The sequence below is a fragment of the Podarcis melisellensis genome, assembly GCF_964234715.1.
Source record: "Podarcis melisellensis genome assembly, chromosome: Z".
NCBI classification, from domain to species: domain Eukaryota; kingdom Metazoa; phylum Chordata; class Lepidosauria; order Squamata; family Lacertidae; genus Podarcis; species Podarcis melisellensis.
Window position 1 is genome coordinate 29,186,994 of NC_138547.1, and position 18,292 is coordinate 29,205,285.

Here is an 18,292-nt window from a genome sequence, read left to right on the forward strand (position 1 = left end):
GACATGCATGCCCTGCCTGCCTCCAGTGACCAGAAAGTTGAGCTGCACTCTCTTTAGTAGTCTTGGAAGTTGCTGTAGACCGTTTATTTTTTATCTAATTTCTCCCCCACCCCTCAAGAAATAATGTTGCTGCCTATTTGTTGGGCAGCAAGGGAGAGGGCGATCAGAGGGCAGAGGGACTCTCGGATCCTGTCCAGGAAACAAAACTGACACAAGGGAGTGAGCGAGGGACGGGCAGGTGGGCAGAGGCATGGAGCACCCCCATGCCACAATGGCTCTGCTGCTGAGGAAGAAGAAAGACAAGGAGGGTGCGTTAGTGGAGGCGGCAAGACAATTGGAGCGGCCGTGCAAGCTGTTTTCCCCCACTGTCCAGGTCTCTCTTGCTCTTTTCGCAGTGTTTTGGCACCATTTCCTGGTTTAAATCATTTATTTATTTCACGGTGATGCATCTAAACATGGTCACACGTGAGTGGAATGCGCGTAAGTGGGGGGGTGCCTGTATTATATTAACAAATATGCAATACTCTATTTTCAATATATATTAGAAGAATAAAATATCTAAACTTCCATGTGATTCTATATTCTGATTACAAAAAAGGCAAATAAATCTTCGAACAAGAGTACTGTAGTAACGGATAAAATACATTTTACTTTACTTTTCTGGCTTCAGGTCCCTGTACACAATTCCCAAGCTGTGCAGATGATCCAAAGCAAGGGCCAGTTCTGCGAGGTAGAATTTCACATCTTCCTCTGTAAACATAACCTAATAAGAACTATATAGATTTACATTCTGATCTTGTTAAATTTCTGCATATCTAAGATGACTATAAACTCCCGTAAGATCTAAAAAGCTGTGATGCATGTATCCCCCATAATCCAGGATGATGGGAGCTCAGGCTGTATATAGGCCATCAGAAAAGACAAGCTAGAGAGGGCTAGCATAAATCCTGCTAGCTCCCAACGGAACAGATATTCAGATCATTCCTCCTTCTTCCCCTCACCCCTGCTAAAAGATGACTGGGATGGACAGAAGGGAAGTAGAATGATGCTAAACTCCCTAACAGATCATCATGTGCTCTACTTGCACACCCACTCCCTCCACATGAAATAAAGATCTGAATGCAGTCCAGATACTCCTTGGTATAAAAATGCTGATAACTGATTTCAGAAAAAGCCATTTTATAAAAATATTCTGCAACTTGGAATGAAGTAGGTAGAAATGTAAATGCCAAAGTAGTATATATGAAGTATAAAAATATTTATAGAAGAATATTTATAACAGGTGGAAGAGATTCAAAGCAGAGTCAAGATTTTCATTTTCTCTTGTTCCAAGGAAAAGTAAATACTTAAACACACATTCCCGTTTTAGGAATGAGCAGTTGTAAATGGGAGGCATATTTCTCAGTCCATACCGTATACTGAACGAATTACAGGACAATCCTATGTATACAGGCGTCCCCCCACTTACGCGGGGGTTACGTTCTGGGGGCCCCGCACACGTAAGTGAAATTGCGTAAAATGAGGAGCGCCCCACTTTATTAGGGACGGTGTGTGGGGAGGAGAGAGAGAGACTAACCCTAGAATTTGCCCAAGGCTGCTGGCAAGCCTCTCTCAAGTCTGTCTTTGTGCCCGAGGGGAACCAGTGTGAATAGTGCTGGCAGCTGGCCACAGAGAGCAACGGCCAATAAGAGCACCCAGCAGAACTATCACAAGAATGGGGACGCGGACACACAGCCGAGTGGCAGGGAGAAGGTATCTCCCGACCCCACGTCAATTGAAGGCTGCCTTCCCTTATTCAGTAGAAGCCCAGAGCGACTTCAGGGCAGAAGCCTCGAGCAAGGGAAGGTCTGTCTGTCTGTTTGTTTGTTTGTTTGTTTGTTTGTTTGTTTGTTTGTTTGTTTGTTGGCTATTCACATAAACGTGGCCGTGCATTAATGGGATGCATGTAAGTGGTGGGGTGCCTGTACTGCTCAGAAACATCCCACAGATTGAGTGTGCATAGGATTATAGCCTTCAGCTCATAAAAACCAAACAAAGTTATTTAGGTTTAGAAGGAAAAAAAACCTTTATTGGCACAAATCAAGATGTCACAGAGATGTTGCACGGTTCTGAGTTCTCCAGAATTCAAGATCATGGAACAGAATCCAAAAGCTGACCTCACGGTTACTACATTAGCCTTATTTTTGTACTCTTTTGTTTTTCTTCACTCTTGTCACTCCCTACTATGTGCAACATCTTGCTTGGTGAACAGTCCTGGATAACTCAAAAGCTTGCCACACTTCTGTGACATTTTGTTTGGTCCTGGTGAATGTTCTTCCCAATTGCGGGTTCAGGAGTCGTACCCAAAACACACCCATTACTGGAAACTCTGCTCATTCAATTAAATAGGCCCAGCTACTTACAGTTTTCTAAGTTGGTATGTCTTTATGATATATGTACTAATGTATATTCAATATATATCATGCAATGCACAAATGTGGAAGGACAGGGTAAAAATGTAAAATTACAAGATAGTCCATTTTGCCTAATGTAAATATTAATTTTGTTTTCAAAATTATAGAAATACGTACCTCTTTGGATAATCTTGTGAATACATCTCCTCCCCTGAGAAAATCCAATATTAAATATAGCTTCCCTTCAGTCTGAAAAGCTGATTTGAATAATCATAAGAATACTTCATCAAAATACTAAATTAATACCCGCATGCTTATCTAGAACTCTAAATATTTTAATACTATTTACAAATTAAAAGTACTCAAGACTTTTTCTACAGCAAAGATCTAATTTTGTATCCAATTTTACAATTAAACCTTTAAAGACAGCAGACAAAAGCCATGAAAGTTAAATTCATCACATGCTTGCATTCTTATTTGCATAAGTAGAAACCTCAATCTAAATTCAAGTGAACTTTATTGAGACAGGAAAGCAAACATGTAACAAATAGGCTTCATGAGGGAGTAGAATTAGCACTACAATTTGGTCGTGTTGAGGCAAAATTTCCATATTTAGCAATATGGTCACAGGTTACCAAGATGTCATACATTATCAGTGGTGTGAAGGGTCCTTTTAAAAATAGCTTCTTATAAAACTACGGCTATTTCCAGATTGGCCAAGAACAATTTTAGGACAGACCAAATAGTGCATTGAAGAGCTCATTCAGTTCAGGGATTGATCATTGTTAGTTTCATGCATGTTCACTATCAGTTTATCATGCATTCATTCATAATTAAGTTCTATTTTGCTTTCCCATCAGTCAGCAAATTTCCCCCAAAAATCTGTAAGAAAATGCTTATTAGAATTTTCATTTAAATATGCATTTCAATGGACACAAAAATACTCACCATAGTGCAGTTTGACAATAAACGGATGATTTACTTCTACTAATATATCTCTCTCCATCTTTGTACGAACTCTATCTCGAACTGCAAACAGAAATGGCTGTTATCTATATTAAGCAAGCTACCTGAATTAAGTCAGCCCCAGAAAACTTTATAAACAACCACAGTTTAGTTAAATGGCTATTTTGACTAAGAATTTGAGGGAAAATATATACAACAGGCAGAATTCACCAAGGAGTTTCTGTACACAAACCACTAATGTTTATTCTACAAAATGACTCTCCGTCACTGGAGAAGGTTGGATGGCCATCTGTCAGGGATTCTTTAACTGTGATTCCTGCATTTCAGAGAATTGGACTAGATAACCCTTGGGGTCCATTCCAACTCTACAATTTATGATTGCACTGGGTCACCAACCAGATTCACACACACTGCAACAAAAAAGTCAAGAGAAATTCACTGCAGTAGTATGATTTACAGGTATAACACGATATATAGAGAGGCCATATTTTAAAATCCATAAATCACTGCCATATCTGTTTAAACCTTTATTAAAACAAGCCCTAAAAATATATCATTTAAAGCTAGGGAATAAAGACATGCTTTTGAAGAGAGTGTAGTCTTCAACCTTGTTTTCAGTGTTCAGGATAAATACTGGAACAAATGCCCCTCAACATGTGCAGAGTCCTCTTCACTTAACAGGGATATTCTGTCACTATATTTTACATCAAAATGAGCAACTGCCAGGCAGGATAAGCCCAGGCACTTTTTAGTCAGGAAATCAAGCATTGATTTAAGATGAAGGAAACAACTGCTTTAAACAGAAGTCTGCCATCATTACGCCACACACTTTAAAATAATCAATAAGCAAAACTCATTGAACTATTTCAGATGTATGCCCTTGAGGACTGCAGCCGAACCCTTCAGTCCTACAACATATTTACTTAGGATATAAGTACCTTCAATTGAACTTGTAATTAACTTTAATATAGTAATGATTATTGAACTATAAAACAAGGCATGGTTATAGAAAAATGTTTTCACCTGGCACCTAAAGATAAGTAATGAAGGAGTCAGGCAAGCCTCCCTACAGGCAGCATTCCACAAATGGGAGCCACAGCAGAGAAGGCCCATTCTCCTGTTGCCCAGAGGGTGCTCTGGGCCACTGGTATAAGGGGCACATGAAGAAGGGGCTCTAGCCAATGTACTGCATTATTTTTTAAAAAAAAAGCAAGCAAACCTTTTAAAGAAGCTTTCTTCAGAACTTTCATTGCATACAGCTGTCCAGCATCAGGACCAAAAATTTTCCTCACGAGGAAAACCTAACCAGAGAACAGAGATTAAATATTTTACAAATGCTTACTGAATTATGCACAATGATTGCTTTTGAAAAGCTAATGTGAACTTGTAATCCTTTAGTGCAGATGTTTTCAAACTTTTTGGGTCCATGGCTCTTTTGACAAACTACATTCTTTCTGCAGCACCGCAGTGGGGCTCAAAAGCCAGTTATGTCTCCCCTTGCCTACAGAGCCAGCAGCCCCTCATCCCTCAGCCTCCTTCTCTCCTCTCCTTGGAAGTCCTCTGGGCAGCTACTGCTGTTGCCCCCCCCCCGGTCTCTGAGTTGCCCCCCTGGCCCAAAGTGAGGTGCCTCCTCACACTGCCCCAGAGGGGCCTAGGGCCTAGGAAGCACCCCCTGGCCAGCCCCAGAGGCAGCATTCACCTGGAGAGCTTGCAGTCAGGACTGCTGCAACAAACAGCTGTGCAAGCCTTTGGGAGGAAGATGCAAGAGGGCATCAGAGGAGGGAGGGAAGGAAAGTGGGACAGAGGCCAGTGTTGCCCACGGCACCCCTGACCATCATTCAAGGCACGTCAACCTTAAGTTGTGTTGAATCTAGCAACTCATTCCACAAACACACACATTTTAGTGTTTTAATAGTAGTGGAGATGAATACACATCCATTTAAGGGTCACTTTCATAGCTTTCCAATTATTAGTTATATGCCACCCATCTGACTGGGCTGGGCCAGTCACTCTGGGCGCCTTCCAACAAATTATAAAACCACAGTAAACATCAACTGTGTTGGCTAATCATTTACTCTCAGTAAATCATATATGCCTTTTCCATCTTCCACCAAAAACAATTATGTACTGTTTCGTCATAAAAATGACTAAAATACTTTCGAAAAGTAAAACATCTTGTGAAAGCAGTGGAGAAGGTATTAGTATATGTCCTTTGTAAATTTACTATAATAACTCCCCAACATGAATAGCTCACTATAAAGTCATTAAATACAAATCAAGTATGTCTTTATATGAATGAACAGGACTAGAAATCAAATATGACATGAAATTGCATTATTTAGAATAAACAGTTCTAGTTTTGTCTTACCTTTCCAAATGATCCTTGACCAAGGACTTTAAGTAATTCAAATTGTGCAGGATCTGCTTTTTCACATCCTTCTTTCACATGGTGAGTAATAGGTATCTCTTTCACAACTCCTTCATCCTATTCAAATAAAAATGAATAATAACGACCACTGAAATAATAATCTTTACTGCCCCCATCTGTCTACTTTATTGTTTGTGAAGGGGAAATTATTTATAATTTATTATTCATACAATCTACAGCTAGTGCTATAAAAATAAGCTGCTCTGCCCATAGATGTATAATCATAAACAATATATCACTACCACCTATCAGAAGCGCTACTACAAATTATCCAAAAAGTGAGGATGGGTGATGGGCTGGATGTTAGCCAACAAACTGAAGCTGAATCCTGAAAAGACAGGAGTGTTATATGTTCAAATTTCTGAAGTCGAGAAGGAGAGAAAACAGCCTGTTCTGGATGAGTTGCACTCCCCTGGAAGGAGCATGTTCGTAGCCTAGGACTATTCCTAGATCCAGCATTGTCACTTGAGGCCCTTGGTGGCTGGGTTTGCCTATTTTCAGATACAACTGATTTGCCAGCTACAGCCACTTTTGGACAGAGATTATTTGGTCACTGTACTCCATGCTCTGGGAAATTCCAATGTGCTCTACATGAGGCTGCTGAAGGAAACTTCAACTAGTCCAAAATGCAGTGCCCAAATTATTGGCTGGGGTTGCTTTTAGAGCACATATGATCTATAGAACCCCTTGTTTTAAAATAGCTGCCTGGGCCACCAGTTCATTACCAGGCTCAAGGTGCTCATTTTAGTATTTAAGCCCAACAAAACATGGGCTCCAAATATGTGAAAGACCACTTCCTTCCTTACAAACCCACTTGGTTGTTAAGATCAGCAGAGGGGGGGCCCTTGGTAGTTACACTTCCTGCAAAAGTTTGGTTGCCAATGGCCTAGGAGAAGGCATTCATTCCCTGTGGCATCCACTTAGTGGTAGAATTCCCTCCCCATGGAGGTATGTCTGGCCTCTTCACTATACAACTGTTCAGGAATACTGATGACACACCTCTTTACCCTGGCCTTTGGCACCTGAGATTCATGTTTACAGAAACCCACCTATTCTGGTGAATGTAGAATGTTTTAATTGTTTTTAATTCCGAATTTCAAAGTGTTGTAACACACCCTGAGACCTGCTGGTGAAGAGCAGTGATAAATAATATTTAAATAATAATAATAATAATAATAATAATAATAATAATAATAATAATAATAATGGGAAGGACAATTCAGGCCTCTATGATCCTTTCTATTGAAAAGCTCCTGTTTTTAGGGAGCCACTGAACGGGGAGGATACTGCAGGCAATAGTTACGACATTGTCCAAGTCCTCTCAGAGACATAGTCTCTAGTAGATCCTAGAGGTTGTGAGGAAGCAACGAGATTATCAGACCTTGAGATTAATTCATTGTCTACAAACAGAAAATAAATGCTTAGGATATGAAGCATGTTGCTGTTTTATCAACATAAAATTACAAATCACTGTGCAAGGTAGTGTAAGTTTGGGACTATGGGTAAAATGTTGCTTAAATGGGTAAAATGTTTGACAAAGTGTTTATAGTTTAAGTAGGCTAAGTGGTTAAAAGTTAGGCGTGAAACGAGGTGAATAAAACATAGATGACAGTCTCATAGTCATGGGGGAAGGAGAAGGCTAGGAATGCCTTTCACCACTTTCCTCTGGTTTGCCAACTACAGCTGTTCCTGGACAAGGATAGCTTAACCACTGTTGTCCACACATTGGCAACTTCAAGGCTAGATTACTTTAATAGGTTCTATATGGGGCTGCCCTTGGGTCTGATTCAGCAGCTCCAGCTGGTGCAGAATGCTAGTATTTAGTTATGGTTTATTTGGTCTGCCATCTTGATTCAACATGGCACTTGGTGTCTAAACATAGGAAGTCTGCCTCTTCCACCTTGGGAATCCTCATGCCAAGTTCAGTGAAAATATTTTCAGAGGCATCCAAAACTGCATAGGTTGCAACTGTCCTGCCAAATTTGGCAATGCTATCTTCAGAGCCATCCAAATTAGTACTGGTTGGAACTATTGGTTCAAATTTGGCAAAGTCATGGTAACAATATCTTCAGAGGCATACAAATGGATGCTTAACGCCAAATTGGGCAAAATCACACCAGTCATGTTTCTGTCCAGCATCTTGATTCAGAATGACAGCCAGAAGCTCCACGTTAACAAAAATTGCTATCCCAACCTCAGGAACCTTCATGTCAAGTTTGAATCAGTGCAGTTTGTACCAGTCATGCGAAAAATCAGACAAAGTCATGCCCAAGTCACGTTTTGAACTATCATCCTAATTTGAAAATGCATCCAGTGTTCCAAGGTTGATAAAAAAAATAGCTGCTCCCACGTCAGGAACAATTGTGCCAAGAGTGAAATTGGTGCAGTTTGCACCCACTGTACTGAAAATCCAGTGAAGTTACACCAAAGTCATGTTTCAAGCTGCCATCTTGATTCAAAATGGCATCCAGTGTTCCAACATCAACAAAAACCACCACCCTCACCTCAGAATCCTTCATGGTTTAGCAATAATAGCTCAAGAGGCATCTGCATGGAGAATAAACAAACCACTTTCCACAATATATAGTAGATAATGAATATATACAATGTTCTCAGACATTTACTGCTTGAATTTCAAAAGATGGTATTAATCAACAAAGGAAGTTATTACCTCAATATGCATAAAACACCTTAGATACCTCAGTATCTAAATAAGTGTTCCAGTTCCTCACAGTGATGAGAAATATAGAAAATAAAAGGCTTATATTTTCAAAACCGAATATTTAAGATGTGTAACAACAAATCTGCTTTGTATTTAAAGAACTCAGTTTTTTCCAACAATGCACTGAAGATATAAACACCACTAAGAACTTCAAATGTATATAAATGCTGACATCAGAGCCTCCATCTTTCCCTCACATAAGATTAGAAGGCATCTAAGTACTGTCCTGACACATATTAAAAATTCATCCCTCCTTTTCTTAAGGAAAAAACAGTTAAAATGCTAGTATTCATGTTGCCTAGTGACAGGAAAAACAGAAGTCATATCAATAAGCTCTAATAAAATCTTTAATAGCTACTGATGCCACACACACAACATTCAACAATGCTGTTTTCATATTTCAATAAGCTGGAACATTTGCATGAAAAACCATTTTAGTCATTCATCTGTTTCTATTTTCTTCTTCCACCTTAAGTTACTATCCTATGACATCACAATTTGTTTCTGTGGAACTTGGCAACAGTCATTAAATAAGAATTCAACAGGAAAAAGCAATCACACAATTGTCCATGGAATAGTCTCCTGTAATATAAATCCGAGGTCCTGGCTGAGTAATTTTAGATCCCATGTGCTATTCAGTTATATTCATTAATTTGAAAAAACTACATTCAGTGTATCCTAAGAATTGAGTAGCAACCACGTAATGTAACAAAAGAAAAGAACTTGGTCACTCAACAGCTGTTCAGTGTAGGCAGCAACAAAAGAAGCAGAGCATAAGTATCAGGGAGAGAAACCAGGTTTTATCAACAGTATAGTGCTCTCAATCACTTTACTTTTGTTTCAGATTTAGCCTTCTGCACATTTTGTTCCTTGGACTACAGCTCTTTAAACCTCTGTTGTCTTCTACTTTCTTCCTGCTATTGTAGTCCTATCTTCATCTACCTACAAGTTTGATCTGCTAATGCCAACTTCCTTTAGTTTCTCTACTCCAGCCCCTTAATTAAGATGTCACAATCCAGAACATCTGCAACATAAATGAAGTCCAGGGGGGTAGTCCAGAATGTTGTACCAAATCAAGCTGGTCCCACAGTACTATTACTTCCTCTTCTTCCCCCACCCTGACTTTAAAGCCAAAAAAATCAGATCACACAACCACCATCACAGCCAAAGTTGAGCAACCAAGCTATGAACAAGTCATCCAACCTTTTCAGGTCCTGATTTGAAGAACTTGCTCTGCTCTATAAACACCAACCTCACTCATTGTTTCCTTGAATACTCATTGTTATGTAATTTAGAACTGCATGTGGTATTTTATTGCTTGTAAAATAAAGTATCAGGTATGAATATTATGGTGTTTGTGTTTTTAATGCAGATACACTCCTTGCCTAAACTAAGACTTCTTCCGTTCTAAAATGAAGCACACTACTAATACGCAGGAGTCCGCAGCTTAATATAGGCGGCAACAATTTTGCACTGAGGTTCCATTCCTGGCCCCCACACGTATCAGCAGAACATGGATAAGCACCTCCTGCTCCAATTCAGCCCTCATTTTGCCTTCTTCCGGGTCCAAAAGGACCTGTGCATTGGCAGTCGCGCATCAATTGGACACACCTAAAATGCTTGCTGCCTCTATCACACTGCTTCAGTAACAAAAGAAGCCACCTTCTAACAAAGGTGAGACAATAGTTCCTTCAGATCTAGAGTCCACAATCCTAGGACTATTTGGCACCTGGCCCTGTCCTCCAAAGCTCTTACTTTCCCACTTCTTTCCTGTTCATACAGCCTTTTATATTACCCAGGCTTTACATCAGCTCCTATACAGCCCGCTGCCAAGTTGACTCCACTTCCTTTAGTTACTCTATTCTTGACTCCAGTTCCTCTCCATCCCCAGCATAGAACTATTCCTCAATTCTAGACTTCTTCAGAGTTGCCTTTCACCTAAATTTAGCTATCTCTTTTGCACTTTGTAACAAAACACTCTTGGCTACAACAGCAAGCTGCTTATCAAAAAGCAGGACTGAATCAAAAATAACTCCCAGGTTCCAAAGCTGTTCCAGTGGGGAGATTAAAGCCCCATAAATTATAGGAAGATCTATCATCACTTCTTACTTGTCTGAATTCAACTTCAATCTGTTACCCCTCTTCCACTTAACCATAGCTTCTGGACACTGATTTAGGACAAAGATAACAGCATTTGGAAACTTAGTAACTTAAATTTAGAGCTGGATGTCATCAGGATATTTGATTAAGACTGTTGTAAAACCTCTAATGAAGAAACTCTCTTCAAACCTTGAAGATTTTAACCAATCATCAGTTGGTCAAAAATACCCACAAATCACCTTCTTAGGCAAGCTACTTGAGCAAGAGGATGACACTGATTGTCTCGTTTCATTTCAGTCTAGTTCTAGGCTTGTTCTTGGCACAGAAACTGCCCTAGCCAACCTAATGGATAACATATGCCATGATAAGGGGAGTGCTTCCAGAAGCAACAAAGTACTGACAGTTATTTATAAAGCACTTCACAACACTTGGCACCTACTGGAATGGCACCTCACCCACCAAATACCCTGTTGGAATGATTGCAGAGATAGGGGAAGGCAGGCAAAGACCAGCTCCAGGGCTGGGCTGCTCTTATTTTAAGCTTGTGTGGCTTTTAACGTATTAATTACATTTTATTAGTATTGAAAACTGGACTGGGGACATGTCTCAAATATTCTCTATCTCCAGTCAAATACAGAAATCTTTTTCTGCCTTTGTCCATGTTTCAATGCCTTCCAAACTAACAACTTCCCTTCCCTTCACAAAATATGCACTGTAAGGATTCTGTGTTGCCTCAGCAATCATGTTTGTAAATGGTATTTTATGCCATCACATCATCTGAGCCAATCTGTGTATTGCCACCAAGTGCAAATAAGGTATACTGCCAGACATTAGAAGAATGGGCAATATGAAACATCCCCTACAACAGTCTTCCCTAACCTGGTCCCCTTCAGATGTTGCTGGACTATAACTACCATCATCCCTGACCATTGAAAAAGCTAGCCAGGCTGATGGAAAGACACCAGGTTGAGGAATCCTGCTCTTAATGTATGCAATACTCAGAATCATGTGTGCCTAATATCCAAGATAGCACTCATTGCCTAATATCCAAGATAACACCTAGGCTATGCATTCCATAGATTGCTTATGTAGTCACTATATGTAGCACTAATATATAAACCAAAGAAGAAGCCAACTAATAAAAAAAGAATTAGACCCAATAGCACATCACTCAGATGCCAGTACTGATGTTAGAGACCTAGAAGTTTTGCTTACAGGTCAAGCATTAGAAAACAAAAAACAGTATTTAAAATAAAATACTTTCACTGGATCCCCTGAGAAAGAATTTGGAAATTATTTAAGGCATCAGAACTTTACTATATGATTATCAGTCAAATGAAAATCAGAGCAAAGTAACACCACACAGAAAGTCTAAGGAAATTAAATACAATCCAGAACACTTTCTGTATACCTTTACTGGACAGAATGCCTATAAAATTAACATATTTGCCATAAACACACTTGAGTCTATTTCAGGCTGGCTGGTACTGCTCAAAAGTAATTTAAATATCTGAAAATGTTGTAGCATTCCAAAGTGTGGTGATGATGATGGTGATTTATTTATTTATACCTCACCTTTTCCCCTGGTGGGACTCAAGGCAGCTTACAGATAAAAGCAAACGCCACTAAAAACATAGTGTCTTATGACAAAACAAGAACTATTTTTTTCTTTCAACCAGGCTTGTAACTAGCACCATCTAAATTGCCTATGGCAAATAAGCATGGTTCCATTCCAAGTGATCAGGAAGAGCTTTGCATAACAGGCCCTCTCCATTTGTTAAGGCTATAAATGACTAACCAGCACATGTAAGCAGGCAGACAAAAAATAGTTCTGTGAACTATTAAGTATTAAGCATTTATTTCCAAGACTGCTTTCAGTAACAATAAAAATAGATTCTAAAAATTATAATAATTTGTAGTTACTTCTTCCTTCTGAAACAAAATGTCATTCAGGCTGCCTGCTGCCAGTATACGGCTTTCCTCACCCAAACAAGCATCAGATATGTATCCAACACATATGGAACAAAAATTCATTAAAAATACTACTTGATTTGCATCAATACTGCAAATCTTGAAAGTCAAACTATTTCAAGCAAGGTTACACATCACCTATGTGCATCACCTATGTCATACACTTGGGCACATAGGAAAAAAATCCTGAACTTTTCTACTGAAGAAGCAGGGTAAATTTCTATTACTTCTCTTTTACCTCTCATTTTGTCCTCCAAGTTTTCTCCTAGTTTGGTTCCTAAATAAAGCATCCAAAAGGAAATACGAAACTCAAAATATTTTGATGGCAGTTCCCACCCTTAAGAACTTATGCATGAACTTACTTCATAGGAATATGGTTCTCCTTCCTCCATAGGTTCATCCACCACTCTAATGCCATTCAGCTGCAGAAATAAATGAAAAATGTGGTTAAACAGAAAACTTGAATAGAATTGCAGAATATATCCAATACAAGTGTACTGGTCATTACATAATCCCTAATTAAATATCTTATTTAATAACCTTTCCAGAACACTGCTCAGAAGGGCAGAAATCTTAACTTCCCCCATTAATTTCAATAATGTACAATTGCCTGACGCTCCTCTTAAAAAATGCATGTTTTCTTCAGAGAAAAAGACATAAAGCTGAACGATCAGAAGTTTCAGATTATTTATACCTCTAAGTAGTATAAATAGATAATGTCAGATGGGTATTTTTAAAATTAAAACACCAATTAGTACGGATTCCTGTTCTGGAATTATAGTTGGAACCTGATTTGTTTTTTGTTTTGTTTTTCTTTTTAATCAATTACTTAAATTGCCTTGATTTAAAAGTCAAATCACCCAATTGACAGTTTTCAAATAGGTAAAGGTCATAAAAAGGGGAAATAACTGTCTGTCCATATGGCTTCTATGGTTCAAACTAGAAGAAGGAAATTTATTGAGAAACATTAGAAAAATTCTTAAAAGTTCAACAGCTAAGGAAGAATATGGCTTTCAATGAGTAATCATGTATGCATGTTTTGTAACAGAATCGCCTGTTTGAAAGCAAGATAATTAGCAAGATGGCTCAGAGGGTCTGCCTCTACGAAGGAAACTGCCCTATACAGAGTTAGATCATTGGTTTATCTAGTTCAGTATTGTTCACACTGACTGGCAGAGGATTTCCAAAGCTTTTGATTGAGTTTCTCCCAGCCTCACCTGGAGACACAAGGAGCTGAACCAGAGATCTTCTGCACACAAAGCAGATCTACAGCAGTTCTCTACTAAATCTAATTTTATTACAATTGCCTCCATTTAATAAGAGCCGTAACTGTGCTAAGATACGAGTTGCTAAATTTGATTAAACAATTGAATCATACAAACAAGGATATGCACTTGCTCCGACATGTAGAATAGTAATAATTAAAATCTGGAAAAACCTGCTAAAGACAATTATTCATTTTGCTATATTAATTACCAAACAAGTCACCCTCCTATGGTGTGCATACATATATATCATTACAACAAAACTACAAAATTTCCTGAGAAGTTCTTTCCCATTTTATCCTCATAACAACCCTGAGAGACAGCATAGGATAACAGATAGCAATTTGCCTATGGGACTGAATGGCTATTTGAACTCTTTAGTCAAATGTTTTTCCAATGGAAAATTATAGAATTTAATACACTTACAAAAGAGAAGATATATATTACTTGGAAAATTATTTCCACTGCAAGAAAAAAGGGGAGACTCTTCTCATTCAGCCAATCTGGATTGAGTTCCAGCATCAGCAGTCAACACAGAGGGCACCTGCAGAAGCCCACTGCTGAGTCAGTCAGCTACTGCTCTCTGTGGAAGCTGTGGCCAGGCTGAATTCCCAGTTGAGCAGCAATAATACACAGACAATTTCCCACTACAAGGCATTCCTGGCGCCTGTGCTCAGACCATATCTGAAGCTCTGTGTGGCTTCCTGTACGAAGATATTGAGTTTGAGTGTTGCTGGGAACAGGAGATTGCAATCTGTTGCACAAATCCTCGGCGGGATTTGTAAGGATCTTGCCTGCCACCTTCTCAAAAAACGGTATAAGTCTATTTAGACTCTAAGTTTACTTCATTGAATCCTTCTCACACTTTCAGTTTAGTAATGTGTAGAATGTGTTATGCTATAGCAAAGATAACTTTCTTCAGTTCACATTGTCTCCCAGGTAGCACTGTTAATCTTAGATCTGGTTTTAAAAGTGCCCAAAGGCAAACTTGGAAAATACATGGCCATGCCACACTTTCAATAAGGTAAAAGCAAATACAGGAATCATATAGGCTTCCCAAAGTATACTGGTGAGTAAGAAGGGCACTTAGTTTCTCATGCACCTGCAAAGTCTTCCTTGCAAATGCATTCCAGCATTAAAACAGAAAGACTGTGTTGAGAACCAAACGTTTTTCTTGTTTCTTGGCCCTAAACTTTGACTTCATTTAAAGAAGGGGAGAATACTTCAAACAGTGCTTTTCAGAAACACGTTAAGGCAATTCCTGCAGTCCCACTTCAGATGAAACAGGAGTATAGAGACTGCCTTAAAACACTTCTCAAAAGTGCAGTTTGTGCACTTCTCCGGCAAGACCATACATGGACAGCAGCACAGTTACCACTGCTGCTCAGCCAACTGCTGGAGAAGTGTAGGAACTGCTTCAAACAGTGCTTTTGAAAAGCATTTTAATCCCCACCCTTCAGCAGATCAGTGGAGAGTAAATCCTTCTGCCTTGCCCATGCAATCTTGTTCCCTGCTGGGAGCAGGGCATGCAGCCAAGGCAAAATTAAACCCTGACCTCCCACCCATCAGCTAACATCATCAGTCACATCAGTGGATGGGCATGGTTAAGGGAAATGGTCTTTCAGGTCAAGATTGGTTCATAGACCAGAGGTTCCTCACCCCTGCCTTAGGAGGTCTGCCCAGCAAGTGTGCTTTGTCTTGCCACCACCACCAACTGATCTGAACGGCTTCAAAAGCATCAGCAGTTAATTTCTACTGAAAGAAGTTAAATACATTCACTGCATTCTAATATCTGGATTTGGTTGCTCGAATATGACTTTTCAATCTCAAACAACTAACTTCATTATCAACACAGACATAACAAAGTTGTCATGTAAACCAAGTCCACTATTTGATTATTATTTTCAACAAAAGCTTAATATTCAAAGCACCATTCAATCACCGCAAAGAACAAATTAAATGCTTGCTATCAATAAAACAGCAAGTCTCAAAAGCCTCTTGTGTTTATGTTCACACATAAAGCAATTAAGCATTTACCTAAAATAAAATACCTTTCTGCAGATGCCAGCCCAATCTACCCTGTAAGTAGTAGCAGCTTATATAAATTTTGATTATTCTTACTAAATATGTTTTAAATAATCTATTTTATATACATTAAATTTCTTCTGGCACAACAAAAAATCATTTCTTGTTTTGAAACCCTAAATCCATTGATACATTAGCTCCCCAATAAAGACACATTTCCAGCAAACTGAAAAGTTAGGGCAATTGTTTTTCAATGCAGAGGCAAACAAGGGGCTAGTGAAAACAAATACTCATATGGAAGAGAGAGTTCTGCAACATTGATTGAACATCCCCCCCTCCTCATATGTGGGTCCATAAACTGAGTTTGAATTCTGGAAAGACGGAGGCATGGTGAATGGCTCCTCGATCTGAGAAACAGTCAGTTGCCTGTACTGAATTGGTTCAACTCCCTCTGGTGAAGCAGGTGCAGAGTCTGGGGGTACTCCCTCACTTCTAGGCCTCTAAAATACATATCCTGTACGGGGGGGGGCGTACTATGAAACTAATCAAGCTTAAGCTTCAGGGCCCCTAATCTCAGAAGGGCCTCTGAAAGAACTTTAGTCCACATTGTTTTTAAAAAATGGCCTAGTGGATCCAATTTTTGCTGCACGACTCAGATTGATTTTTTTTTATGTATATATTTCAACAAGCTCAAGGTTTCAGAGTCAATAGCACAGATGTTTTGAAGGAGTTGTGATCTATCATAGAACAACCCCACTGAAGAAGATAATAGATTTTTAAAAGTTTAAGTGAGGTATGGAGAATCTTTGACCCTCCAGATGTTGCTGAACTACAACTCCCAACAGCCCCAGCAAGCATGGTCAATGGACTAGGATGATGGGAGCTGTAGTTCAGCAACTAAGTTTCCCCACACCTGTTCTAGGTACACAATGTCAACAGGATGACCTATATCTATATGCCTGCTGACACTCTGTATACTTTCTTTTACAAATCCTGCACTGGACCGGATTGTGTTGTTGCTAACACAAAGTGGGAATCAATGGGGTAAGTAACAACAGGTAAGATTTAGACAAGACCCAAAACTCAGAACTACACTGCCTGAAAATAGGTATAACACATGGACTTCAGTGTGAGCTTGAGTGTCACTATGGCTTCATCAAAAGTTTTTTTCAAAAGCTTGGGAAAACCTTTCTTCAAAAGCTTTAGAAAACTATGGTTGTTGCACTTTTTAACCTAGCTCCACAAATTCCCACCACTCTAGAATTTTATTGGAAGGGGCAAAGCATAACCACCAAATATTGTCCACCAATATTTTGGACCAGGGGAGAAGAGAATAAGTAATGCAAGTATTGTACCCCTTCCCTGGTTGGATCATTGAGGTTTTCAAAGGTGCATCCTCTGGCTTTAATAGACCAATACCTGGGATAGCACTGTGACTCCTAGCCAGAGAGAATAAGTGAGGTAGTTTGCCTCTTGCTGCTTGTATAGGGGCAACTAATGCTTGCTCTAATATTCACCTATAATGCTGCAGCAACTATTTTCCAATCTAGTCTAAGTTTAGTCAAATTAATTTTTTCAGCATTTAATTAATTTAAAAGTTGGCAATAGAAGAAGTGGCTGCCCTTTCCCCCCTTCTTCCTCTGGAACTTATTGTAAAAATAAATGTCATAATATTTACAGAAATATTTACAGATATTATTTACAGAAAACGATCTGTAAATAACAAATTACAAATCTAGTAAATAAGATATATAGAAGCCTGAACCGTGAAATGATAGGTTTCAAAGATCAAATACCACCTTTCAAATCCCTTTAAACACTATGCTTTTCAGTGGATTTATTTCACACATTCAGCTGCAAGTCCTCATCTTGAACTATCAAGTAAATGTTCATGCACATGTGAGACATCAGCCTACAACCATAATAGAAGTGTAAAAGATGCACAGTACCTTACCAGTGTCCTTACTGTCACTGTTTAAAAGCAGAAGGGAAATAAATATGAAAAAAGATTTATTTCCCTTTAAAAATATTTCTTCATTTATCCAGAATTCTTTAATTCAGCCCTTATTTTTAATTCAGCCCTTAATTTCAAAAGAGGGCAAATGAACTCTAAAATTACAGCACCTAAGTAAATTTCCAAATATAGAGTTATTACTATTAGACATTTGACACCATTTGACACTACCTATGATTGTAAGAGATATAAATTCCTAAAAGTTCTCTTGCACACACACAGTACTTTTTGGAACGTACAACTTTGCCAGGGATGTTCACCATAACTGTGTTCTGTTTTGGTGAACTGTGAACCAAGATAAATGAGAACAGTTTCATAAAATTAATCTAAGCAAAGACCATTGTAAAAAGGCTACTAGAAGAATTTATTTCTTTCACATAATGAATATAGGGACAAAGTTGATAATCC

At 38.9% G+C, this 18,292-nt stretch overlaps 1 protein-coding gene across 3 annotated transcripts in view; it reads right to left on the reverse strand.

Moving 5' to 3' along the window:
* The window catches only part of RPS6KA6 (ribosomal protein S6 kinase A6), a 90,331-nt gene that overhangs the window by 35,116 nt on the left and 36,923 nt on the right, over positions 1-18,292 (reverse strand). For 2 of the 3 annotated variants that reach the window (XM_081897368.1, XM_081897367.1), the window contains exons 2-7: positions 12,943-13,002; positions 5,728-5,844; positions 4,579-4,660; positions 3,342-3,422; positions 2,571-2,650; positions 657-763 (exon numbers count right to left, since the gene is read on the reverse strand). In XM_081897368.1, the coding sequence (XP_081753494.1) occupies positions 657-763; positions 2,571-2,650; positions 3,342-3,422; positions 4,579-4,660; positions 5,728-5,844; positions 12,943-13,002 (527 nt within the window). Of the gene's footprint in view, positions 1-656; positions 764-2,570; positions 2,651-3,341; positions 3,423-4,578; positions 4,661-5,727; positions 5,845-12,942; positions 13,003-13,797; positions 13,909-18,292 lie in introns of those variants that run through there. The other variant, XM_081897369.1, reaches the window with a different exon arrangement.